Source organism: Lasioglossum baleicum, chromosome 14 (genome assembly GCF_051020765.1).
Source record: "Lasioglossum baleicum chromosome 14, iyLasBale1, whole genome shotgun sequence".
Taxonomy (NCBI): Eukaryota; Metazoa; Arthropoda; class Insecta; order Hymenoptera; family Halictidae; genus Lasioglossum; species Lasioglossum baleicum.
Window position 1 is genome coordinate 4,215,212 of NC_134942.1, and position 26,330 is coordinate 4,241,541.

The 26,330-nt window shown below is 40.1% G+C and overlaps 1 protein-coding gene across 2 annotated transcripts; it reads left to right on the forward strand.

Annotated features, from left to right (window-relative positions):
- Positions 1-44: 44 nt before the first annotated feature.
- Positions 45-26,330, forward strand: LOC143215910 (octopamine receptor beta-2R). Of its 2 annotated transcripts, none has more exons than XM_076438518.1 (3): positions 45-1,183; positions 1,805-2,060; positions 6,405-26,330. In XM_076438518.1, exons 1-2 carry the CDS (start codon positions 195-197, stop codon positions 2,049-2,051), a joined length of 1,236 nt encoding a protein of 411 aa, XP_076294633.1. In that variant the 5' UTR covers positions 45-194; the 3' UTR covers positions 2,052-2,060; positions 6,405-26,330. The 2 variants fall into 2 exon arrangements, with proteins under 2 accessions (XP_076294633.1, XP_076294631.1); XM_076438516.1 differs by having other exon boundaries at positions 1,805-2,035; positions 6,405-26,328.

The window sequence follows — 26,330 nt, forward strand, 5'->3', positions numbered from 1 at the left end:
CGATTACGCTGGCAAGCGTCCCGTCATCGTCGCGACTTGGCAAGTGGCAACGCCCTTACCCGGCGAAGATGAAGGCCAACCTGGTACGTCGGCTCGTCGGCACGTCCGTGACCTAAGGCCACCCGTCGAGTCTCTTCCGGCCGAAGAAGAGGATCAAGGCCAAGGGAAACGAGGTTCTAACTGGTCGGCTGAGCATGACGACGATCGCGAGCACCTCCGAGCCAACGGAGGTGTCCCCGGTGGACGTGACAACACTGCTGACCGCCATCTCCACGGAAGAGAGCCAGTTCGGGAACAGCAGCTACACGAACGATCAGAAGTGGACGTTGCCGACGACGATCGCCAAGGGTTGCCTTCTGGGATCCATCATCCTGACGGCGTTGTTCGGCAACCTGCTGGTGATGGTGTCCGTGATGCGGCACAGGAAGCTGCGCATCATCACCAACTACTTCGTGGTCTCGCTGGCCCTGGCCGACATGCTGGTAGCCATGTTCGCGATGACGTTCAACGCCAGCGTACAGATGACCGGCAAATGGCTGTTCGGCTACTTCATGTGCGACGTCTGGAACTCTCTGGACGTCTACTTCAGCACCAGCTCGATCCTCCACCTGATGTGCATCTCGGTGGACCGGTACTGGGCTATAGTCAAGCCCCTCAAGTACCCAATCATCATGACCAAGAAGCTAGCCGCGTACATGTTGCTCGCCTGTTGGATCATGCCCGCGTTCATCTCGTTCGTGCCGATCTTCATGGGTTGGTACACTACCGTGGAAAACAGCATGCACAGGCGCAAGCACCCAGACCTCTGCGAGTTCAAGGTGAACAAGATCTACGTGATATTCTCGTCGAGCATCTCCTTCTGGATACCGTGCACGATCATGACGCTCACGTACTTCGCGATATTCAAGGAGGCTAACAAACAGGAGAAGCAGATGCACAGTAGAATGGGCAACGTGATGCTGCTCAGCCACAGGCCCAGCAAGGACCTGAACAATCTTAACGGAGAGCTGAACAGCGCCGGATCGTCCAAGACGCTCACTCTCAACGAGATCAGTACTGATCATCTACACACGCCTACGAAGGATAAGAACATCATGAAGATGAAGAGGGAGCACAAAGCCGCCAGAACGTTAGGCATCATCATGGGAACCTTCATTATTTGCTGGTTGCCGTTCTTCCTGTGGTGCGTTTCACTTGTTCGGACTTGTTCGGGCTTGTTCGGTCTCCTCTCTGTCAATTGACACATTTTTGTTGCGTCTCTTTTCCGGTCCGGTTAGCGGGGTGCGCGTGAAACGAGTCGAGTTTCCTCTCGGTTAAACTGTTTCTCATGTGACGGTTCGCTGAATTGCTGATTTCCCCGCGTTTGTTTAGCGTCACGTGAAAATTGAGAAGAACTGCGTGCATCTTGCCAATTGTTCTCGTTAGTTTAAAACGCAATTAAGTAAATACCGCCGGCCGGGATACGCGACTTGCGAGGATTAGCGGTTAACTTGGGATTTTTCGGACTAATTCGGTCTATTCTGCTTTGGATTTTGTACGTACAGAGATTTAGCGGGGCTACCATTTTATTTCAGACTTTCGTGCAAACGGTTCCTAAATCAAGTAGACTGCAGTACACCGCAGCTTCGCGATTTTGCTTCCTGTTTTTTTTTTAATGACCGAACAGTATCGCGAGGATTGTTCGATACGCGTAACGGTAGTTTATTCAATGAAGTTTGTCTCAGTTTTCTTTTAGACGAGTCAAGAGAACGAATCGTGAGGATTGTTTGTTGAAGCGGTGGTTTTCAATGAGGTTTCTCTTCAGGTACGTGATCACGACCCTCTGCGGCGAATCCTGTCCCTGTCCCGACATCGTGATCGCGCTTCTCTTCTGGATCGGATACACGAACTCGGCGCTGAACCCGCTGATCTACGCGTACTTCAACCGCGACTTCCGAGAAGCCTTCAAGAATACGCTGCAGTGTGCTTTCTGTTCGCTCTGCAGACGAGAGCCGTCCGACCTCGAGGCGCTCGATTTCCGTCGGCCGTCCCTAAGGTACGATCTGGTCTGACACATTGAGGTACGCACTACGTTCTATCGCTTTTCTCGACCCCATTCTCCACCACGTATGCCCCTCATTTTCAACACTGTCGTTCCAAGTACAATCTACGATTCTCGACGTGTACCGAAGGGACACGTGTGTCCAGAGGCGCCAGACAAGAATTGCAAAAGTTACCCTCTCTGTACCAGTGCCGGATTAGTCACGTGACATTGCGACGCGACAGAAACAGGACGCGTCACGTGACTGGGCGGAAGAGTGGGAGAATAGCGTCGTAGAAGGGCAAGAGTGGGAGGACAAATCTAATCTGGCGACTCTGGACCCGTCGTTACTGCTTAGAAATGTTATAGATGTACATTTCATACGTTATGTACAGTAAATATGTTTCTTCTATCGATCGTATTTGCTGATAATAAATTTTTTAATGTTTTCGGCGCAACGGTTCGATCGTTTATTACGAATTATAAAGCAACTTTGCTAATTGTCAAACGAAATCAACGTTTCGATCCTAGTTTGGATCTTTTTTAAGATTTATTTGAATCGCGTCTGTAAATTAAATATGTTACAGTAATTATGAAAAAACAGAAATATTGAATGATTGAATGTAAGAAAACTTGTTCATATAAAGACACATTTATTTGCTTTGGGGAAAATAACATTTAAAATAACATTTACAAATTTGTTATGTACAGTAAAAGGAGTAAAGGGAGTAAAAGGGAATAACTTTTTCACGAATGGATCAAACGACTTCAATTTCTCTGTAAGGCTAGAAGAATTAGTTTAGTAAATGACATCTAAAAACTCGTATAAATGAAAATTTCATTGACATTGGTTAATTGGTTTACGAGATATACACGATCAAAAGTGGTACATAATTTGTAGTGTACCATAAAGTGGCAAGTTTTACCATTTTTGATCGTTTATAATTCGTAAACCAATTAACCAATGTCAATGAAATTTTCAGAGCGTATGTAATTTATACGAGTTGACCAAACACATGTTTTAAATTTTCGTTATTGGCCCAGCTAAAAAAGTAGTAAAAATCAATTTTTACTATTTTTTTTCGCAATTCCGACCAAATGCATTTTGTCAAAATATTTTTTAGACGTTATTTACTAAACTAATTCTTCTAGACTTACAAAGAAATTGAAGTGGTTTGGTCGATTCGTAAAAAAGTCATTCTGATTTAAAGTGTGTTAAATCAGTTATGCTCGTTACTGTATATGCCACACACAAAAATAATTTTTGAGGGTTGAGTATATAGTGCAACGGTACTATTTGTTGGCGAATGGTTCAGCTTGTTCTTTTGTTCATTATGGTAAATATGTAGGACAGTAGTAGTAGTAGGATATCCTACAAAGGAATATTGTATTCACATTTGGCCACCGTGGTGTGTGCTTTGTGGCATTATAATATTATATATCTTGTAGAATTCTATTATTGAATGCAACGTTTTCCAATATATGTATAGTCATATAAAACACATACGACAACATGTATATTATCCTTTATAGCACATGTTATAGCAGAACCTGCACTAGACACTTCTACCAAACTAAATTGATCCATAAACATCGACATCATCCCTTATTCTTACAGCAACAACATCATTATTGTCATAAATTCATAAAAATTTGGTGCATCGATTGCTAGAAAGCCACGTAGACTTTTGCTTGTTCTTCAAATAATTTTAACAAGTTATAAATAATATAAAATTATATTTTTAAGATCGCTTGATATTTTTGCAATAATATAAATGCATTAAATCCTCGAGGTCTGGTGAAAATACTGTACTTCTTCCCTATTTTCCGAGTTCTAGTAGAATATTCAACGAGCGACATAAAAGTTCAAGTTCGCGCGTGCAACGCGGAAAGTTGTTTCGGAAAATGACTGCCGTTTCCACACATGATTTAATTAATGTGTCTCGATGTGCGGGTCGCCTTCCGTTTGATAACGCACGTGACTCGCGTGCGACTTTGCTCCTCGCTGCAGAATTACACGTTACATGCACCGCGAAATGCACAAAGCTCGACCGGGAATACGCACTGGTGACGCGAACGGTAAATTTCAGGTGGACAAAAGTTGCAGAATGTAATCAGAACGCATGAAACAGTTGAACCGTGACGTAGCGCTCCCTATTGCCCTCGAATTTTTCGTAGAAACTGCAGGACACTGTTGCACTCGATTGACATAAAAATAAAGCAATCTAGATTTTACCGAATTTTTTTCAAACTAAAACTATTGAACCTTTTGCAGGGGGCTTTGCACATATATTCATCGGTATTCGAGGTACACGCGTGTGAAAATCATCCAAATTGCGCGAGTTGAATATTTTTTGATCGGGAAAAAATGTAGTTTAGAGAGCTCATTGTTTACAAAGTGCCGATTTTTTGTACATTCCTCGGCATTTAGCAGGCTAGAAAAATGGGAGAAAATTTACGGATTTAGAAAACGCTGGTTCTCGCGATAACAGGACGAGCGCTGAAAAATCTCGAAAAATTTCAGGTCGATTGGTCAACTAGGACTTGAGATACCGTGGCAACCGTTTCGAAAAAGTGGTCTCGAGAGAAACGCGTTTAGCTGCGTTCTTCCAACGCCGATAAATTTGCACAGTCACGCTTGAACGAAATGCTCCAAAAAGATTTCTCGAAAATGAAAAACGAGGAACTCGAATGCTTTTCTTTGGTGCGCGATGCAGTCGGGACGTAAACGGAATATTTGTTTAACGATCGGGATCGTGTGCAGCTTGGGAATCACGGTTGAAAAAGTTGAGCGCGGGCCGCTGGCACTTCCGGCGGTGCGCGAGGGATCGTCGTAAAACCGGGTGATTAGAACCGGGGGAGGACATTACTTTTAATTCCGCGAGTGGAAAGTAGGGCGAGTCGAGAACCGGATGCTCAACTTTTTTCACGCAAATGCTCGCATAACTCAGGAAACGCGTGCGCCTCTTTCCTCGGTAGTCCGCTAGGAACTGCGCTTCTTCCCCGAGAGAAGAAAAACTATACATATTATAAGACCGAAACCGACGCGAGCTTTTTTTACCCTCTGAAAGCCCCGTCCGCGAAACTTCCCTTCCACTATGAAATTCTAATGGTTTTTAGATGAACCCATGATTCACTGTCACGCGGAGAAACGCCTTCTCTCTAGTATCTGTGTGTACCGTAGCCATCGCTGTTTGTTTCCTCTCTCGCGAACTTATTTTTCCTCTGGCTACGCCTTGATCATTGCCTTTTGTAACGCGAACGAGAGTCTGCGCTTTGGAACTTCGATTATATTAGAGAAACTCCGGCCCGTCTTCTTTGAGACTCGATGGCGAATAAACCCCTCTTCTCTCGACACGCTTCTCAAACTGTGTTCCAGATGCTACGTTTAAGATTGAACGCGATATTTTATTCATTTATTTATTAGCTGCGTCGCGTCGGCGAGAATGTCGTTAGACGGGCAGTGTTTGTCTCCCGATTCTCCAAGACCAGGCCTTTCATCTTTGAAATGTATGTGCGAAAACGTTTCGAATTTACAGTTAGTAGGTGCATTCATTAGTTAGAAACAGTGTGGCCAGAATGAAGTTGGTTTCAACTTCATTTCCCCCTCCAGGCTCTCCACCTTATCCCCTTCCACTATCCTATTCCACCGTTCAGTCCCTATCGCGCACGCGCAACGTGTCTTCCATTCGCCTCACTCTGCCTCACTCTATTCTCGTCGCGCAACGTGTCACATATTACTCTGGTCATCAGAGAGGGGGTACTTGTATTCCCCCTGATTCCTTTTCGATTACCCCTGTCTGGTAACACTGGTTAGGACTTTCACTAGAATTCCATTTTACACTGCACAACTCTCGAAACTTCCAGTTTCTTTCTAGTCTCTGCTGATTTAAATTTTAACCTGTTAATGCAGACAATTTTCTGTAATTAACGTGTTTAAAGTTCATAGGACAGATGTACTGATCATCCATCGGGAGATGGCAGTAAGAAGCTTGCAGAGACCACGTGATATCCCTGCTCCGTGCTACCCACCAGAATCTAAACGTAAAAGTGGGGAGCCCCACTGAAGAAATCACTGCCATCTCCTGGATGGACGATCAGTACAATTCCGAGTTCGACGTTCGTCCTCAAAAAGGTCTGATTCTCCTTTGGGACTATTTGGAATTGAAAGCTCGTCTAGTTAGCAGATTGAAAATGAATAAATAAAAAAATAATGGGTCCTCAAGGAGCCAATGCCTTTTTGCGTCTGTTCAGAACCGATGTTTCGACTAGATAACAGGTTAAAAGTTTAAATAAAAATCGTGTGCTCTAAGTATAAGAAAGATCGACAAGCTACAATGACGAACAAATTGTATTGTTGCCGACTTTTGTTTTCTGTTTCCAGGTACGACGACCGCACTAAGACTATATACTCGGAGACGTACGTGAAGCACGCCGACCGACGAAGATCGAGCGAGTATGGTAGCAGTCTCTGAGATGAGACGGGAGAGCAACTTTATACGTTAAGAAACTGCATTCGCAATAAGATACGCGTAACACGTTCATACGCCCACCAATACATCCGTACCGTCATCCACACTCACACATACACACGCGCGCGCGCCCAACAACCACACACGAATTAATAATAAAGTGTCGAGTGAAGTTCGAACGCGCGGATTCGCGACCACAAGAGATTCTCCGTTGCCAAAAATACGACAGAACAATAGGGAAGGAACTGCAAAAACACGAATCTCGAAACAAGTACTCGCATCCTCGACATTTTCGAAACCGGTCACCGTGTGCTTCCGGTTTCAAGAACCGTGCCCACTCGAGTTCCAACAATGTTCGACAGTGTACAGTATAAAGACCCATTCACGATTGGTCGTATTCAACGATGAAATATCAAAAACACATGTTTTTAGAGGCGGCAATGTTCGCCGTTGAATCGATGATTTGTCCATTGCAAGTGGGGATCGAGCTTAATCCTCGGCAGCCTCGATGTTTTTTTCATTCGCGAGAGAGAAAAATTATTGTGTGAAATAACGTTAGCTAAGATTAAACCTGTGCAGAGGTTTTATTACGTTAATTAATTCGTAGCCTCTTTCAAATCAATCAGCGGCAACTTCAATTTAATCTTAGAATTGCCGAGCCTCGCCATACTTCTACATTCGAGTGCGTATTATCCTAAAATTCCTACCGAGCTGATCAAAATGGCGGATTTCAGACTTGTTCCTTTACAATCACGTGAACTAATAGTACAATACAATATAAACTAAAGAAATCAGAATACTGAACAAAAAGAAATCAGAATACTGCGTCGAACGTTCTCAAAATGAAATTTCATGACTCGTTTGCATCCATCATCTTCAGAGCAAAAGACGCTGGCTCGTCCCCAAGGAAATAATGAAAAACGGAATGGAGCCGGACAAAAGTGGCGGTAATAATGGTCGTCGGTTGTCCAGTTTAAAAATACCGAATGTCGGATGACAAAAGGCGGTTCGAACCGGAAGTACACGGGGCCAGGTGAGACAGGAACATTGCCAAACGCTCGCAGAGAAGCACACCGGACAGATAACCACACAGACGGGCCGCACCACTACGTATTGCCAAAGATAATATTGTTAAGCGATGCTTTCGGTGGCGAGAAAGATCGTTGCGGGATCGATCGATGGGCGAGGCGAGGATCGAGGACCGTCGGGAGCCGTCTCGTTCTTCGCGACCAAGAAGATGGCCGCTGGGACAACAGGTGTCTTGTCGAGCCTTCGGCTTTGTCAAGGTTAGGCACCTAGCCGATCCCGAGATGATGATGATGTCCGATTGGGTGGCCGGGTTCATTAGCTCTCTCTCTCTCTCTCTTTCTCTCTCTCTCGTTCTCGCTCTCTATCTGGAGTCCCACTCGAGCCGGTCTCTTTCTGCTTCCTGCTCCCGTAACGCAAACAAACCGGAACGCAGATATCGCGACACGATCGTATAAACGGCCGCGTTTGATTGGCAGCTGGAGTGGCGGGCTCCGAGTCATCGCAGGCAATAAATAAACAGCCGAAGGCAGTCGGATTCCGGATCTGGTATCTGTTATTAGCTTCACGGTGAACCCCTTAAACTGCGAACCGTTTGGAGAAGAGATCAGCCACCGTGTGCGAATCTCAGATTCAACAGCCAACGAAAGACCACTTCGGGCGAAGATGTCAAGTCGCACAGTCACCTGGGAATTTTCTTGCTTCGCGAGGAACGGTTGAAGGATAGCTTTCCTGGCGGATCGACGGCTCTGATAAACTCGGTAATTCGAGATTTCATGATTTGCTCGAACCATTTTTCATTTTCGAGTTACCTCGCGAATTTGCGAGCGACATTGTCGGTTCATTTTTCAGAGTTGTTCGAAGAATTATTGTTCTCTATATTGTCTGCTGTTCGGATCATTTTTCATTTTGTTGTTACTCGGATATATATATATATATATATAATTGTTCGTTATACTGTCGGTGGCCCGGACGATTTTTCATTTTGTTGTTACTGGGAGAATTGTTCGTTATTTTGTTATCTGTGCAGTCTAACTGCTCCGTAAACAGAATTGTTGGAATTGTGGAAAAATAATGGAATAAAATAACCCGACTATTTCTATTCCTTCATCGATATTTTATACTTTGTTTCGTTCAAAGATTTAGTCAATTCAATATTTCATGTATTCTCGGGTAGTCTATTGTTATTCGTACGTTTCTGAAGAAAGTAAAAGAATTCTCAGGTGAACAAGCCAAGAAATAGAGATAGTCTACGAATATAATAAAATTATACGAACTTGATAAGAGTGATCCTAATCAGATGCAAGAAGATAATAGAAAAATGAAAGTAAAATAAAAGTGATTTATTGTATCACGATTGTTTCTCGCGAGAAAATAGCAGTTTAAATTCGGCAGAAAGTTTTGCAATTTCGAAAATTTAGCGGTGAAATGATTCTCGGAGCTATAGTAATCTCCTTCTATTGCAGAGTCAGCTTGAACTTGTCCAATTCCGCGGATACAAGCACGCGGTTCGAGCTTGCGCCGGTTCCCACTGTCTCTGGTCTCTTCCGGCGTGAATCTGTGATTTGTACCCGCTGTCTCCCCTATCGAACGTGGCAGGAGAATCGTTGTTACTGCTGTTTCATTGATGTTATTTATTATCGATGGAAAATACTCTACGCGAGGCGTTACATGACAATTTATCCGTTTTATTTCCGACGCTGTTGCGTTATTATCGAATCCCCGCGTCGGAGCAGATGTACCATACCAAAGAGATTGCGCGAGGCAGATCGTTATTGTTACCGTTGTTGTTTAATTAATATTATTTATCGCCGGCAGTGCAGTTGTTTAACGGTTGTCCGGGCAGTTATCTGTCAGTTTAGATTTACGGTTATCGTTCGGAATGATGGGATCGCAACGACGCGACACGCGGAAAATTGTATATTGTTTTTCTTTTTTCTTTTCTTTTTAATTCCCCAGCTGCGGGAAAAATTGTGATCTGCAAAAACGTGAACGGAACTTCTGTTGTATTATTGTTATTATTCCGTCCCACTCTAATGATACGATGTTTTCTTTTTCTTACAAATTTTATCGCGACGATTTGTTGCGGAGGAAAAATTTCTCGTGCTCTCGATGGAGTAATTTTAATTTAAATCGTTTGTAATTATTAAACTGTGACTTTTTTCGAAGTTGGACGTCTTGTTTGAACAATTGAGAACGCACATGCTCCACATACATATTGTGCTACGAATAAACTTCCATCGCTGTTGCATTGTTGATAATTGAAAATTCAAGTCGCGAAAAGAATTGTAAATATTTTCGATTGAAACTCTTTTAACTAGTTTTATTATCGTTGAATCTTGATAGGATTGGTTGAATTTAAATCCAGAGAATATTTATTTGAACGTGCAACTTTAGTATCCGAATTTCTGTACCATTAATCAAAGGACACTGAAGCACAACATTGTTAATTACCAGATCAAAAGATCAACGATTAACGAGTGCGTGTTTGAAGGTAAACACGAGGTTCCCGAAGCAATGTAATTAATTCTCAAAGTTATTCTTCCCCACGAACACGAAATTGTTCACCGGCAAATAAACATTGATAAATATTTCTCGGAGAATCATTGTCGTCGAAGCAGAAGGTAACCGATACGATCGAGATGTAAACAGCCCGCTTCGCCGCAATTTATTTATTAATTGTATACTTTTAGTTGTTAATTAACTGTAATTCGCCAGGCGAAGAGAGTCTACTGTTCATATTATTTTATAACTTTAACCGTGTAATCGTCGTCCGTTGAGTTCGTTTTTACCAAGTCTGAGAATTTTATTTATGACACACCGTGGTTTTGTTTTCCTTTTACGTTTTTCCTTTTTTTTATATATATATATATACATATATATATATACATACGTATATCTATATAATATATATGCGAATTCACCGTTTCTCTGTGATAGAATGTATTAAAGTAACAAACAAACAAACAAAAAAAGAGGAAAGAAGAATATTCACGATAATGTTGTACATAGTTTGTATATAATACTATAATTACGCTCCACGGGGGCGTTCAGTTGCAATAATTGAAAGTTAATACACAGCGTTTCTTCCGTGATCGACCTATTAGTTCGTAAAGGGAAAGGAAATGATGAAGAATAAGAAGAAGATAAGAGAGAACGTAAATAAAATTGGATTGACGAAGAAATGTTTAGTCGGCGTATTAACAATCAAAAATCTGTACCGAGCGTAGTGTATAAAAATGATAAGCGAGAAATGACAATGCGCGGAGAGAACGAACACACATTGTACAAGTTGCACGTTTCGATGATTTCGGCGCGTGATTCTGTAGCGCGGTGTTTCTCCCCTTTCATTACCGTTACGCTTATTGTTGTCGAAGCACGAATATTTTCCCGAATGTACGATCGAACCGATTTCCATTTTCCTTTGATAACACCGGCCGGAAACGTGCGCGAGGCGAATACGAAATTTCCCGAATCTTCGCCCAACGGCATCCTAAAACTAAGGAGAGACGCGAAATTTATGTTTCCACTCATTTCCCGCTGCGGCTTTTATCAGACTTTTCTGTTCCCTCTCTATATTCGCGTTTTCTTCGATTTTTCATACGCCATCATTCGCTCATTTGCCAAGGTGTGATAGTAATCGTTGAAGGACTGCGAATGTCTATGCAATGGTTTTGTACATATCGCTGCTCCGGAAGTATAATGACACAACGGCAAAAATTGAAATTTTACAGGACAAGCAAGGGAAAAATAATTCCAATTTATCTTAATAGAATGGCCTATGGTTTAATTCTTCTATGAGAGTAGTTTATAGACATTGTGGGTTATTATTGCAAATTTTAAGTTATTTCAATTTATAAAGTCCGCATATACCCGAAAGTCACATCAATCGCGGGAATACTGTATTCGAACACTAAGTTTCCCATTTTCTGAAAATCGGGGACGTTGAAACAGGTATTAATGTTGTTTAAAAAAAAAACTGAAACCTTTATTCTCTAAATCCATCTTTCATTTTTCCCTAGAAAAATTCTGCATACTTCCCCTTCCACGACACGCGCGTCACGTGACCCATCGGTACTGGCAGAGCGAGGGTAACTTGTTCATGAATGAACAATCTATCATGGATTGGAAGATTTTAAAGTTTCCTCTCCACAATTCAATTCTTGTACCATTTATTTTTTTAACTGAGAATCGGAAATTTAGTGTTCGAACACGTTTTGGATTTGCTGTATAGTTTTTATAGCGACGTTTTTTGTAACGTAAAATTCATTCGAAATTTTATTAAACTCGGTTTCATAATTTTTTGAAAAGTATTATAAGTAGACTGCGGATCTTTATGCAAAATAAACAATGTTTGCATTGATTGCAAGACACAGTAGCCAAATAGAAATTTCTTTCTTCTTTTAATCGTCTTTTTAAGCTGAAATTAATACACAGATGTCCGAAAATCTTCATAATTCGTTCATTGCTTTAAATTGTACGTGCCCATTTTTGTCGTAAATGCATAAGATCCGCAGTCTAATTATAAGAGAGCATGGAGGTTCGCAGTCTTAATTATTACAATTAATCGCATGCGCTGCTCTCTATAATCGTGATGCGTTTATAAAGAGGGAATCATTTTATAGCACACAATTCCTTATATTGATCTAGTACCAAAAATTGGAGTAATTTTCCGGGAATTTTGTATTTTAAAAATCTCCCATTGCAATGAAATTTTCTAGTCAGTGACAAGTCACAAAATAAATTGTAAATATAAGTTTCGGTTCTGTATCTGTTCTGTTCCATTGATTTGAAAGTAAGTGTATTATTTATTGTTTTTTCTTGGTTTTGGGATGAAACGCGTTTCTCGGAAATTGGTAAGATCGTTACCAAAAAAAAAGAGATACACTTTCGTTCGTTTTTCGTTGATCAAATTCGCAATACCGAGAATTGCAATTTAAAAAAGTTAGCACGAACGACAGATGTGTAAAGAGAATAAAGAATGCACAAATACTGCAAAGCGCACTGGAGGCGTTGTTTATGCGATTTTTCAGCTCAATCAACTTTATAAGTGTTTTGTATTGTTTGTAATAGTTTTATTGTAAATTTTCATAACGGTACTGTAATTATTTTATTGTAAATTGGTCTCCTCTGATCGATCAAACTGTTTATCTCGTCACTCCTTGTTTTTTTCACTCCCTTCTCGCCTCACTTTTTCTTTTGTACATGGAGTGTATGGAATTAAACAAACAAAAAAAAACGCTTTTGAGTTATATGCTGCATACTTATGTCTCAGTTCGCAAAACAAAATGATAACCGTTACACATTCCGTATGATTTTCTGTCTCGTTCTCGCTTCGTTTCTTTGTATGAATTTCCAGATAATAAAATTTGATTATAATTCAGTAACAACAACCGCTGGCACTATACTTCTTTTCATTCACACATCGACATACTTCGATACACGATCTTTCGTCGCTTGAAACAATAGTTATTCACTAGTGAAACAAATGAAGCACATGTTTCTTCAGAAATTGCTACGAAATTAAATATTAAACGAATATTAATTTGCTTTTATTTTTCCCACTAAAAATTTCTTACACAATTTATCGCTGTCGCTGTCAATAACGCTGTTATCACTAAAAATTGGAAGACGTCGCCGGCAAATACGACTAAATTAAGCGGAACAACAATTTCCAAGGAAATTCCTCAGATTTTTTGCAGCTTCGTCCACTCTCGTCGAAAATTATTGTAGAAGGAACTTTTAATATAGACGCATAACATCCCTGGAATTTGTTTAGCACTTTCGCGGAATGTAATAAGCCGCTGAACGTGCGTAATGAGCTTTTCAAAGCGGGTAATGAATCAAATTTTCTTTCAATGAAGACGCGACGCTGTTACGGAGCCACGTGCACGCGCGGATCGAACGATCAAATTCACTGGCCAGGATCGTAAATGAATCGTTGCCGAGTTTTTTACGGTCTTCCATTTATGCCAGTTACTGCATGGAATGCACATTCCCTTCCTCGCGATCCCCGATCCACCGTTGAATGAAAAATTTGCCAAGGGACGCTTCATCAAACCGTTTTCGGATGCCCGTGAAACACAAGACCACGCTGCATCGACTTTTAGTCGTCGCGAAGGAACTACAAAGCCGTATAAAAAGTAAATATTACAAGACCAAATTGCTCTGAATTTTTACGATCCCAAAATCTCATATTTCCTCTTCGGTACATCTGTTTTAATTCTTTTTCGATTAACTTTACTAACTTCCAAGTTAGCGTTGTAGACAAGTATTACTAGATTGCAATTTTTATAAGTTTATAACAGATGCAATTGTTCAAAATTGAAATAAAAGGTTTGAATAGTATTTTTGTCGTATTTATAGTTCTTTCATCCTCGAAGGGAAACGATTAAATTCAATTTATTTGACAAGCTGAATTCGTTTTTAAGAAAAAAATGTGTAAAACGAAGAAAATTTGTTTGTTTCCTGGGAAAATGATTGATAGGACAGCAGAGAGGTGCATACTATCCGAATAATGGTCAATGTAAATTTAGAACGCGTATTTTTAGCCCGTCAAAACTCGCTGAGCACTACAATCAAAAGTTACGAGTTGTTCTGTATAGATGCAGTATTATAGCCGTAAAACATGTTTAAACGCACGCACATAGTTCAGCGTTTACGGAGTTTGCCATGCGAAGTTTCTGACTGGAGGAGTGTGGATAATATTAACGGAACTTTGTTTCTTTCCTATTAATAATATGGCATTGAAGATAACAGCTAAAGCGTTCTCAATCTAGGCGCAGCCATTTTCATTTTAGACGCTATAATTTCTCAACGAACCTCGTTTCCGAAAGTTCCTATCGATGACGTGTACACGTCGGGAACAATTTAGTACTTTTATTGTACAAAACGAAGTTAGTTTGTACGTTTTACGATTGTAATCAAAAGTAGATCTTTCACTTAGCGCTGCATACAAGCATAACCCAAAACTGCCAAATCTCGACTCTGTATAGATTTTTCATTAACAAGCATCCACTACTCATAACGAAAGCTAGATCATACATTTTTTATTCAATGTGGGACGTGATCCATAATTTTCAAATTCAAATTATATTATTGGCTTGGCAAGAAAGTAATTTCGGTATTTTAAGGTGAAATAAGAAACCGAATTTCTTTATTCAAGCGATGAACTTTAATCAATAACATATTTTCTCATTTATCCTTTTTGGCAGAAGATCATCGAACGAAAGGGAAAATACCTTATTCGTTGAAATTCATTGCTTGAATAAAGAGATCGGGCTTTCACCTTGAAATACCGAAAGTACTTCCTTGCCAAGAAAATATATTAGTTTGCAATGGATTAATGAAAATTCTACACGCAAATTAAACGGAAACCATTGCTAAATACTTACTTAGTTATTTAATTTGTAAATATGTTGCAACCGTTTCATTTTCGCAGTCTGAGTCAGCACAATGATTATTCGAATTGTCATAGTTGCAGTTTTCTTACATCATGTACAAAATCGAACATATAAAAACGGCTGTAAAATCGAAAGAAAGTACGACATTTATCGTTATAAACGAAGAAGAAATTATGTTAATTATTCTTCCTTACTATAGAACTTACAAATAATTTTTTATATGCCTCAGATTTGCATACTACATTTTCTATGTATAACTTTAAGTTCGGACATTTATCATTTGCATATTTAAAGTCTTCTTGAACGTAGCATTCTATTGTCGTCACTGCAATTAAAACAATCACTTTAATTTAAACTTGAAATGTACATTGTTAACCCTCGCATGCTCCTCGGTTGAAAATTCATCCATTTTCTGTTTCAAAAATTACAAACATTTTTATTTAACAATTACTTTAACTAAAATAAGAACTTCTGAATAAAACAAAGTTTGTTTCACCATAATTGTGTTACAATTAGACGTGCACGTCTGAAATATGAAATTCCGAGCGAAACACAGCAGCAATTAAACTGTGGAACAGAAATGGATGAAAATCATGGCGGTATCTTTGGTGGAACAAATTTTAACGAGCGTGTAAGGGTTGAAAAGTTGTATAGGTTGACGTGATTAAATACTTGAACGAGCCACAGTTTAGGTGAAACAATGTGAGACCGATGGGAGAACTTGAAGGAACACGTCCGGAAAATGGTTAAACGTAATCCAGGCCGCGATTCGTACGCGTGGATCGCGCGCGAGAGGCGATTAATCGGATCGATGAGCGCGACAGGCCCCCAATACGGATAATTATCTTGGCTAATTAAAGCCATCAGGCTGATCTGGAGGAGGACGCAGCAACAGGCTGGTGCGGGCGGAATTCAAGACTCGGAACCGAGAATAGAAAAACCTCTGCTTCAATTCTCCGGAAGCCGGGGCCGGTAGATTGAGCAATATGTGAATTAAATATCTTGATAGGATAAATTGATGGAGGCGTGGATCAATTTCGCTCTGCACACCGTTGTGCAACCTTGTGTCGGTCAACCATTTTTCTGTCCGGTCGCCTTTTTTGTGGCTGCCGCGCCGCTGAGAAATGGGCCGTGCACTTGGCGACAAGAGAGATTGCACCGGGGGCGAGGCGGCTCGAAAATGCAGCCTGACAATACGAGCCGAGCAATTTTATCTGGAAAATTTTTCTCCTCTGGAACGACGAACGTGTGTCCGCGATTCAGCGTATTAACTCTTTTCGTTGCGAAATGAAATTTAAAACACCGGAGTCCGTATAAAAATCTCACGAAATCTTTTAAATTAATGATAATCTGACCGCATTTATTACTGGACTGCGTATCACATTTTATACAGTCGTCTAAAATGAATATCAAACGTTCAGCACAATGTGTTAGCACTTTTATTATATTTAGTTTTGATCCTCACAATGAAAATCGTGAAAATCTTCTTTCGTATTTCGTATAAGTGTGCATACTGAATATCGTTGTATTTTCGGTTCACTTCAGAAGTAACAAATCAATCAAATTTAACTGTTTGTATTACAGGTTGTTAATTTTGTTCGCAAGTACATATTGTGAAGTGTGAAACGAAAATGAGAGAAACTATTTCTGAAGGGAAAATGAAGGTTCAAAAATTGATAGTATTAAACGAGGAACGAGAATTAAACATTGTTTATTCATAAAGGCGGCATTAGCATGAAGATTTACGTGGAACGAGTCAGTTACGAGTAAATAATATTTTTATCGAAATGTCTCGCGAATATATTACTTCCGTTTCTGATCCATTTCCGAGTTATTCAAATGGAAAATTAATGGTGAGAGAAGGACAAGAAAAATTAGATAGCTGCCTCGACCCCGTGCAAGCTCATCGACACTCGATTCCTATTCTCGTTCGCGCTGAGTCACTGTGATTCAGGACGATTAGCAAGCAATAATACGATAATGTGTGTGATAACTAAGTAAGCTGTCTCGGATCACTACAAGATTATCGTTCATAATCGTTTCTTTGTAACGCTAAGGGCAAAGGGGTCAGCCATAGACCATTATCAAACACGCAGACTTTTCATAATGAATCAAACGTGTCAGTCACGAGAGAAGACACATTTCACCGGAGGCGAACGGAGCCGTTCTCGCGACAAAGAACACACCTCGAATACTAACGTACTTTCTAGATTAGGTATTTTAAATGTGCCGCAATAATATTATTATACAGGAGACTATGTCCCGGAAACAATATGGCGTTCGGAAGAATAGGCTGCGGATTTTTATGTAAAATACACAAATTTCTCTCCGTTTGAATAAGTCGAAAGTTTTCCGAATATTTTTACAGATTTGAGATTCACCTTTTTTTTTTGTAGAAATTGCGTGAAATCCGCAGTCTAGAGAGGGGTACTCGAGCGATGGCGTCGCACGTCGAGAAGAATAAGATTAATCGCGGAACAAATGTGTCGAAGTCGTGCAAGAAGGTCTAACAATTTAGTAAACATTACGCATTGATTAACTATAATTTTGTATCGCATGTTTCATGTAGTTTGTCGATTCATTAATCCTTTCATGAACACCGAAATTGATATTATAGAGGCCATTGGAATTTGTTATATTGACTATCGTAATGTTAAGAATTTATATACTTTGTTGTAAATAATGATTAAGTTTTTCTATTCGCGAATTGGCGACGCTACCAGTGATCGAGTAGCTACATTATTATATTCGAGGTATCATTCTCCACGATGGTGAAACGCAGAAAGGTAATATGCGACTGTATAATTCATTTCGCACAAGCGAATTATTCTTTTCGATGTGTATAATATTCGGAACCGTAACTCGTGCTGGTGCATCCACACAGAAAAATTGCGAGCACAGAACTGACACTGAATATGAATATTTAAAAGCAAGGTTCATTTAAAAGCTGTGCATATTGAGAACCAATTATTCAATGTTTTTAACAAAAATTCGCATTTACAAAGATTTTCGAAAAAGAATATTTCTAGAAGTTTTATTTAGCACAGAAGCGAAATTCATACGGTCAATTTTAATTTAAAATGACTCGAAACAAACGTATACCATAATCTGTAATTATAATTTAAAATAATCCGGATTGGAAGCAGCATATTTAATTTCAATTTTAAATAATTGGAACGAAAGCGTCGCGCATGAAATTGCCATAATATAGTGTGGCATTACGGTTTTTACTTTTATGTTGATAAAAATTGTTGTGAAGAATAAAACGCGAACTACGAAGCTGCAAATTCGCATAATATTATCTTGCAGGCTGAATAATACAAAACAATTTTTTAACATATTTTCTGCTTCGATATGCAGAATTGAAATTGTCGGGACATTTTGAAAAATACTGGTGGACCAATCGTAACAATGTTTAATAAAATAAAACCACTAGAAGAATTTAGGAACGTAATGCTATTCTTTTCAATTGATTAAAATGACTGAGAGAAGAAATGACTCTTTTAATGTTCATACGCTTTATTTTTCCATTATAAAGCAATGATTCGTGTTCAAGTCTACAGTATAAACAAATAAAAATTTATTACACCGATACATTTTTGTACTAAAATGTTCACTGTTTGTAAAGGAATTAATTTCTTGTTTGCAAAACAGTTAATGAAATCTGTGTTCGCAATTATCCCCAGTGTGTCCCAGCATCCAGTGCGACCGCTTGCGAGAGGATGGATCTCGATAGATCGTGCGTGAAACAGACACTACAGACAATCAAAATGCGTGTCGCGAACTGAGGCGCGACGCGCGAATCGTAATCTCGCGGAGCTTCGGCTGCATCGTCGATGAGGTATTTCGTACGTGTGTCACGTGCCACGTGTCAATGATAACGATAATAACCGTAACTGTAATTATAACGAATAACAGTAAACGTCGTAAACGATCGGATGCATATTACGCAATAATGCGAGGGCTAACTCGAGGTGTGTGAAAGCTGAGACTGTGTATGTTCTTTGTAAATAGTAAGTGTATAAAATTGTCATTGTATAGCGATCACCGATATTGTAGCTGGATATGCGATTGTATTCTAAATGTCCACCATTTCTTTTTGTTATCACTCATTTAACGAAGATCAGTCGAAATAAAGATTGTTTTTTCGATGATTGCCTCTCGCCTCCGTCCCCCTCTCCCTTCCATTCTTTAAGATATCCAGATGTAACATAAGTTTGAACAATCCATCTTCAACCGTTTCGATATTAAGCAATCCTAATTTTCAGCGGTACCGAACAGTGGACAATCAAAGGGTGCACCTGAAGGAGAGCTGCGCCACAAAATGTGAAGAAATGGGATTTTTAATAAATCTAACACCCAGTTACTATCGATTAACACCTTGCCCTACGATCTATTTTACGGTTTCAGTGATTAGAACCTTTTTTGGCGATCGTAGTTTACTAAAAAAGGAGAATATTGATATAAATTGTGTGACTATATGTTCTCCAGTAGCTAGGGTTGCCAGATCTTCTATATTTGAACTTGGTCTTTACGTACCTACAGGAATTTTCAAAAATCTTTGTTTGAATAAAAAAGTTTAAAATGTGCTGTGTACCTTTTTTACTTGAACTCCTATATTTTGAGCCTATCTCATATATACATAATTGCAGTTTTCATTACTTCTTCTATGTATATTTGGATAAAACATTTCTGGCAACCCTACCAGTAGCTATATATTAACAAAACCAAAATAGAATTTTATTTCGGTTCAAAGGAAATTATTAACATACATTTTGATCAGAATCTGTTCAGAATCTTCATCACGAGTCAGACACGATATTTTAAGGCAAGGAGTTAACCTTTAGCCCTCGAATAGTGACTCAAAGTCACAACTAAAAATTGTTATATGTTGCTATCTAATCAATTACTAAACATGTAAGTATTGTATGAGGTGCTATATCAATTTCACGTATCCATAAAATAAGAAAAGTTTAACTTTCGAGTAAAAATAGCTTCGACTGCAGAGGGTTGAACATTCTTGACAACCCTAATTTTCCAGTGGTACCGCACAGGGGACAGTCGAGTGCAAAGGGTTAAAATATAATTACCAATCAAGGGGTACACTGGAAGAAGAAGAGCTCTGCTGGAAGATATTAAAAAATACTATTTATTTTCAATAATTCTATCACCCAGTTACTATCAATTACGAGGGTAGTTCCAGAAGTACCCGACCTTGACATATAGCTGGCGGTTGTTATTTGAAAACTTACTGTAGCCAAAAGTACAATCTTTATGAAGCTTAAGTTTGAAGTCTGAAGACGCTACGTTGTCTAGTATTTGTTTGACAGCCACCAATAGCATTTAGCGAGAAAGAAAGTGTTGTTCCATCAGGACAATGCACCAGTTCACACATCCGGTATCGCGGTGGCCAAAATCAATGAGTTAAAGTTCGAATTACTTCCTCACGCACCCTACTCGCCAGATTTAGCCCCATCAGACTATTTTCTCTTTCCAGACTTGAAAAAATGGCTTGGTGGTAAAAGATTTGCGAACAATGAAGAGGTGGAGTCTGCGGTTGATGGCTATTTTGAGGAGCTCGACGGATCTCACTATAAACAGGGTATCGAAGCTATTGAACATCGCTGGGAAAAGTGTATCGAGCTAAACGGGGACTACGTTGAGAAATAAAGTTATTTTTTCCCAAATTTTTTGTGTTTTCTTTATTAGGTCGGGTATTTCTAGGACAACCCTCGTAAGTTTCTGTATTTGCTACAATTACTAGATACATATTGTGTGCAAGAAGAAGAGAGAGGGGTGGCTCGATTAATGATCTCCGGGGGCCAGGAATTAATTAGTACATTTAATATCTTCTGAAGAGAATGCTTATATTTTCCTATGTAACTGCAGTGAACGTCTTCAAAGCAGAACTCATCGAATAAGTCTTTGCGAGCCGAGTCGAAGAAACGTCTGATCCCTGAGCTTTGCATATCGCGGCAGTTACCATAATTAGCATCCGGAGTCCCCCTTTCGGCAGTACTCCGGAGACTGATTCGTCACACACGGCGTTTAATGAAATTCCTAAATTCAACGGTAAAACGGCGCGGGTCCCGGCGCGGCCGTTGCGCATTGCAGCAACCCCACTACGAGCGCCACCGCTCCGTGGCTGCATGTATCTAATGCAGCAGCTGGCGTGCATTGCAGTTACAATTCTACGAAGCCTGCCCCTTTGATTGCACCGCCAGCACCGACGACAGTTAATTGCCAGGGCTAATTCTTGTCTTTGTCATATCTTCCGACTGGATCAACCACCCACCCCCCAGACGCTGATTAATTACCGATAGGGACGATATACTTGTATCTATTATTCCGAGAACGAACGTCCCGACAAGGAATGTCAATACAGTGCACACTTGAGCATCCTGTTTTGCACACTTATGTAAATGTCCGACGACATCCCCTAAACTGCGAACCAGCCCACAGCGGACCAGAATCGCAGGTAGCTTCACAAAATTCATGTCCCTGTTAATTATACTTCGTTGATTACAGAAAAAAACGATTTTGAGGTCGTAGAATCTTCTGCGATTGAAAAGAATTATTAGGCTGTTGCATATGAAATGTTCGATTTGAAGTTTCTTGATTGTGTTACGGTAAAAATAAGATATTTTGGTGATTCACGTTTTTCATTTACAAGATTGTTATCTTGATTTTGTAGTTCTCCTTTACCATCTAGTAAGTTAATTAATCACCACATTATCACCAAATATCACATAATGCTATCGTCAATAAGTTATTTTTCCAGACAAATAGACTTTATATTTAACAGTATAAAAGTATACATCTAAACTAAAAGATTGAACATAGTACCGAGCTATAAAAATAACAGGCACGTGGTTGCCTATAAAAGTGACAAGAATTAATTTATTTAGTCTGCGATATTTGAAGATATTTATTAAATCATTTCTCATGAAGGCATCTTTATAATTTTATTAATCGTGAAATAATTAATCTAGAACCGATCAATAAACCTATAGATTATAATATAATTTCTTGATCGAAACGTTTTATAAGAGTTTCATTCGAAAATCGGACATTTCATATGCAACAACCCGATAAAATTTTCATGTGCATGCAACATGTTGGAAATCAGCTTGCAATAAATTGAAAAAGTATGACAGCTTCCTAGGAACATTTCCGTCAACGTTTTAAGTCACTCTTATCCAAGTTGCTTTATGCATTATTGCAGATTATTGCCGCTCCGTATTATGACGAGTGCTTGGTTCAAGGGGAAACGGTGGGCACTAGTCAGACATGCTGGCAGTAGTGTTCGAAAATAAATGACCCATCCGAGTTTGCAATATTTTTCCTACAATTTTCTCTTTCGTGTAAATTACACAGAAATAATGATAGAAAATTAAAAAATGAATTAAATCGGACAATCATCCTGAAACTATGTAGCATTGTGTCTAATAATGCAGTGCCGAACGTAATAAATCCAGCTTTTGTCCTCGCGTTCGTTAAAAAATAATAATAGCATTAAATCCAGTGAAAACGTTTCGTGTCACAGGATAACGGTCCCTCTTTGAAAAGATTAAAATATTTTCACATGTCTGCCGCAGAAATTATTTCCCCTTTTACTTCGCGAATTTGACCGAACCACGCGGACGTAAAAGAGTGTTTACATTTCCCCGATGAAAATTCGTCGAAGAGCAACCACCAGCGTAAATATGTCGTACGATTTTCAAAGAACCGGCGAACTTCTAGCTATTTCTGATCTCTACTTTCGGAAACGAGGTTTGTAATATCATTTCTGAAGCCAAGGATTCGCGGATGGGGTTGAAACCGTTTACCCTAGGGACGGACTTACCATTTGCATTTTCATTGGCGCCCAAAAGTGTAAGGCAAATGTGGTCGGACGCGGGGAACGTTAATAATAAGCTTGTTACCAGGGACCTCCGCGAGAGCCAAATGCTAGATAATTTGCGTATCTTGTATGAATAATTTCTGATTAAGACGGTAATGCGAAACTTGGGCATCTTCGCCGCGGTTATGATTAAATGATTCTCTTTCCCTTAACTTTGCTACTTCGTCGGGACTGCGATTCAAAGAGCTACCTCTCGCGCAAGGATCTTTGCATTCTCTCACACGGATCAAACGAGACGACACATTATTCAAGAAAAGGTAAGGAAATTCGAGGAATACGAATAATTTACGTGTCGTTATGTTAAACATATTTGTGCCCGTAATTATGAAAGTGGGAGATTACACGTAACACGATTTTAATGAAATTTTCATATGATATATTATAGAACTGAAAACAATATTTGGCACGTATTTTTTTAAAGCTGCCGACATTCGTGTTAAGGGGTGAAAATAGCCCTCAAAGTGAATATCTCCAAACAAAGGAGAGAAGGAAGGGGACGAGGGAGATTACCCAATCGTAACACGCCGATTTTAATGAAATTTTCATATAATATAGAACTGCAAACAATATTTGACACGTATTTTTTTAAAGCTGCCGACATTCGTGTTAAGGGGGTGAAAATAGCCCTCAAAGTTGAATATCTCCAAACAAGGGGGGAAGGAGGGGAAGGAGGGGAACGAGGGAGATTATCCAATCGTAACGCGCCGATTTTAATGAAATTTTGGTATGATATAGAACCCAAACAAATATTTAAAGTTGCCCTCAAAGTTGGGGTGAAAAATCATTGAATATCTCTCAAACTATTAGGCCTAGCCGGAAATTTCAAAATCCAATTTGTACGTCTTTGGATGACGGATCTTTCAGTGTAAACAGAGCTTAAAAAAATAATTTGTTTACAAAATATATTCATCAATACCGTTCAAAGAGGTTGAAAATTTTTGAAAGTTCAGCCAAGATATTATTTATTATCATTATACGAATGAAGTAACTGGAGAGTGTGATTGGCCGATCGCAAACAAGAGTCCTTCCTCGACAGACTGGCGAATTGGCGAGAACTCGGGTTGCAAGGGAGACCGCAGACAGACCGAGGCGGAAGGTTGCGTTTTAATTTGCATCGGACACCGGAATTTCGCGTGCGGAGGCGTACGTGAAAAATCGGCGGTGGTGGAAGGACACGGGGTTCGGCACAAAGGGAATTAGGTTCATCCGCAGCGACAAACAAGCCAGTTGATGGTTTCTCATCAGACCACTTGAAACTTAATCACATTGAGCGTTACGGCTAATAGGATTGCTTTCCGCGAAAACTGCATATATCGGGTGGGGGCATGTAATTATACTGGTATTGTCAGCGAGCTGTTGCGAGAGACAGCTAAAGAGGTACCCTCCCGGCTTAACAACGTTTCCTCGTTACTCCGTATTTGCTTTCCCCATCAAACTCTCCGGCCGCAATCTAATTTAGTTTTCATTCGTAGACGTAACAGCGCCCGTGACTAATAACGTCGGATTCCGCAGCCTCGCTGAACCTTACAACTCTCCCCTTTCCTCCATCTCTCTCTCTCTCTTTCTGTGTCTCATCTCTCTCCTCCTCGCCCTTGTTTATAATTGAACGCATTTTATTACTTGCTTAACCACAAAGCTTGCTAAACGCCGCGACTCGCTCGCGGAAATCCGCCGATTTACTGTCGCGACCCGGGCACCGCTCGCATCAAATCCGCTTTCCGCTGCTGCGAACTATGCTAGTAAATTTCGGTAATTATTGGAGCAAAGGATTTCATGCTTTTACGGCGCACTAGGTTGCCTCGGATACATTGGCAGAGACTCTTTCGACCTCTTTTATAGCAGAGAAACTCTTTTATTACACTGCGTCAGGGGAATCGAGGGGAAGAAGTTACCCTCTCTCTGTCAGTACCGGATTAGTCACGTGACACATGCACGACAGAGAGGGAGTCTCGTGACCGGGCGGGAGCGTGGGGGAATAGCGTCGTAGAAGGGGAAGGTAGAGTGGGAAGACTTAATCTGGCGACTCTGTACGGTAGATATGTTCCTGAAAAAATCGTACCGAAAAGTAATGAATCAAAATAAGAAGTTCGTGCATCAATTGTAAGACACAGAATCTGGATATACATTTACATTTTTCACTAATAATTTCAGTGTAGTGAAAATAATATAATAATACTCGTAAAGTCTTATAATCTTTTCACTGTCCCCCAAATTGTGCCTACTCATTCTTGTCGTAAATGCATCAATTCCGGAGTACGATACACAGAAAAAGTTGTAAAATGTCTTTTTCCCGTCATGTAGTTCTCTGACCACTTGTTTGAACTTCTCAGAAAAGTCCAAGAAAGTCCTCCAGAAACGTCCATTATTAAAAAAGCTGTCTTTTTAATATTAACACATTACCGACCGGTGATTATTGCATAATTTTGAAAAATTTGTGGTACATGGCTAAACACTTTTTAATGGAATCTTCAATAGCAACAGCAATTTTCGTTGTGAACTAACAAGTCATCCCCAATAACGTCATCTAACAGTTTCATTTAAGATTGCAATGTAAAAGAAAATTTCTATGACTTCTTTGGGTACAGCACAACTATTTCAAAGCCTATTAATAGGTTTCCGGTAGGTAAAGTGTTAAAACGAGTGACTAGGCTCTACGATGAATTAAAAGAACCGTCCTTATATTAGGCGACTTCCCCTCCACCCTGCGCCTTCGTGTTCCAATATCGACCAGACGGGAAACAAATCTCGTTTGGCTCGGTCGAGGAGATAGGAAAAGCGTGAACGAGGCGACGGGGAACAAGGCCGTGGAGAAATGAAGAACGGGGAAAAATAATGGAACGCGGAAGTGCAACCTTAAGGCAATGAATTGTTCGACAGAGGGTGGAGGCGAAAGGCGGGGAGGGAAGAAACTGATGGTGTAGCTGGAAGATTGAGGATTCGATAGTCTCGCAAGGTGAAATTCTGCCCGTGCATCTGATGCATTCCCTGCAATTTCGTGCCTTTTCTCTTTTCCATCCCCGCGTCTTCTCTCTTAACGACCGACTCTAAACTTGTGGGAGAGGGAAACGGGGGACGACGGTTGCCGGAGAAGGAGGATGTTGCTCGGAATCGGGCGAAACAGGGGTTCGTTTCGTTCCCTGATTTCGTATTACCGTAAATTTCTGTCGTTGTTACGGAATCTGCCCGTTCTTCTTCATATCCGGGCTCGTTGCACGAAGATTCTCGTATCCGCACTCACTGGATCGAGTTTCCGCAACGGCGTGTCGGGCTTCGAGGCTCTCCGAGTTTCTTCTCGTTGACGGTTAAAAAGATTTTATGGGGCTCCCTATTGTGACGACTCTGAAAACCGATTTTCTTTTTGTACTCCCGCGTGGGTTTCGTACAACTCCAGACTACCACTGCTAAAGTGCTCTACGTAAGTCTTTAGAATTTGGAACTTTGCGGGTTCGAAATGGCGACTGAATTGTGGATCTTCTAAGCTTCTAAAATACGAGAAAGCATGCGAG

Excerpts from the sequence above, each read along its gene's own strand:
- LOC143215910 (XM_076438516.1), top strand. The coding sequence starts at position 195 with ATGACGACGATCGCGAGCACCTCCGAGCCAACGGAGGTGTCCCCGGTG. Across the intron at positions 1,184-1,804 it reads TGGTTGCCGTTCTTCCTGTG|GTACGTGATCACGACCCTCT; the intron begins GTGCGTTTCACT and ends GTTTCTCTTCAG. Across the intron at positions 2,036-6,404 it reads TTCCGTCGGCCGTCCCTAAG|GTACGACGACCGCACTAAGA; the intron begins GTACGATCTGGT and ends TTCTGTTTCCAG.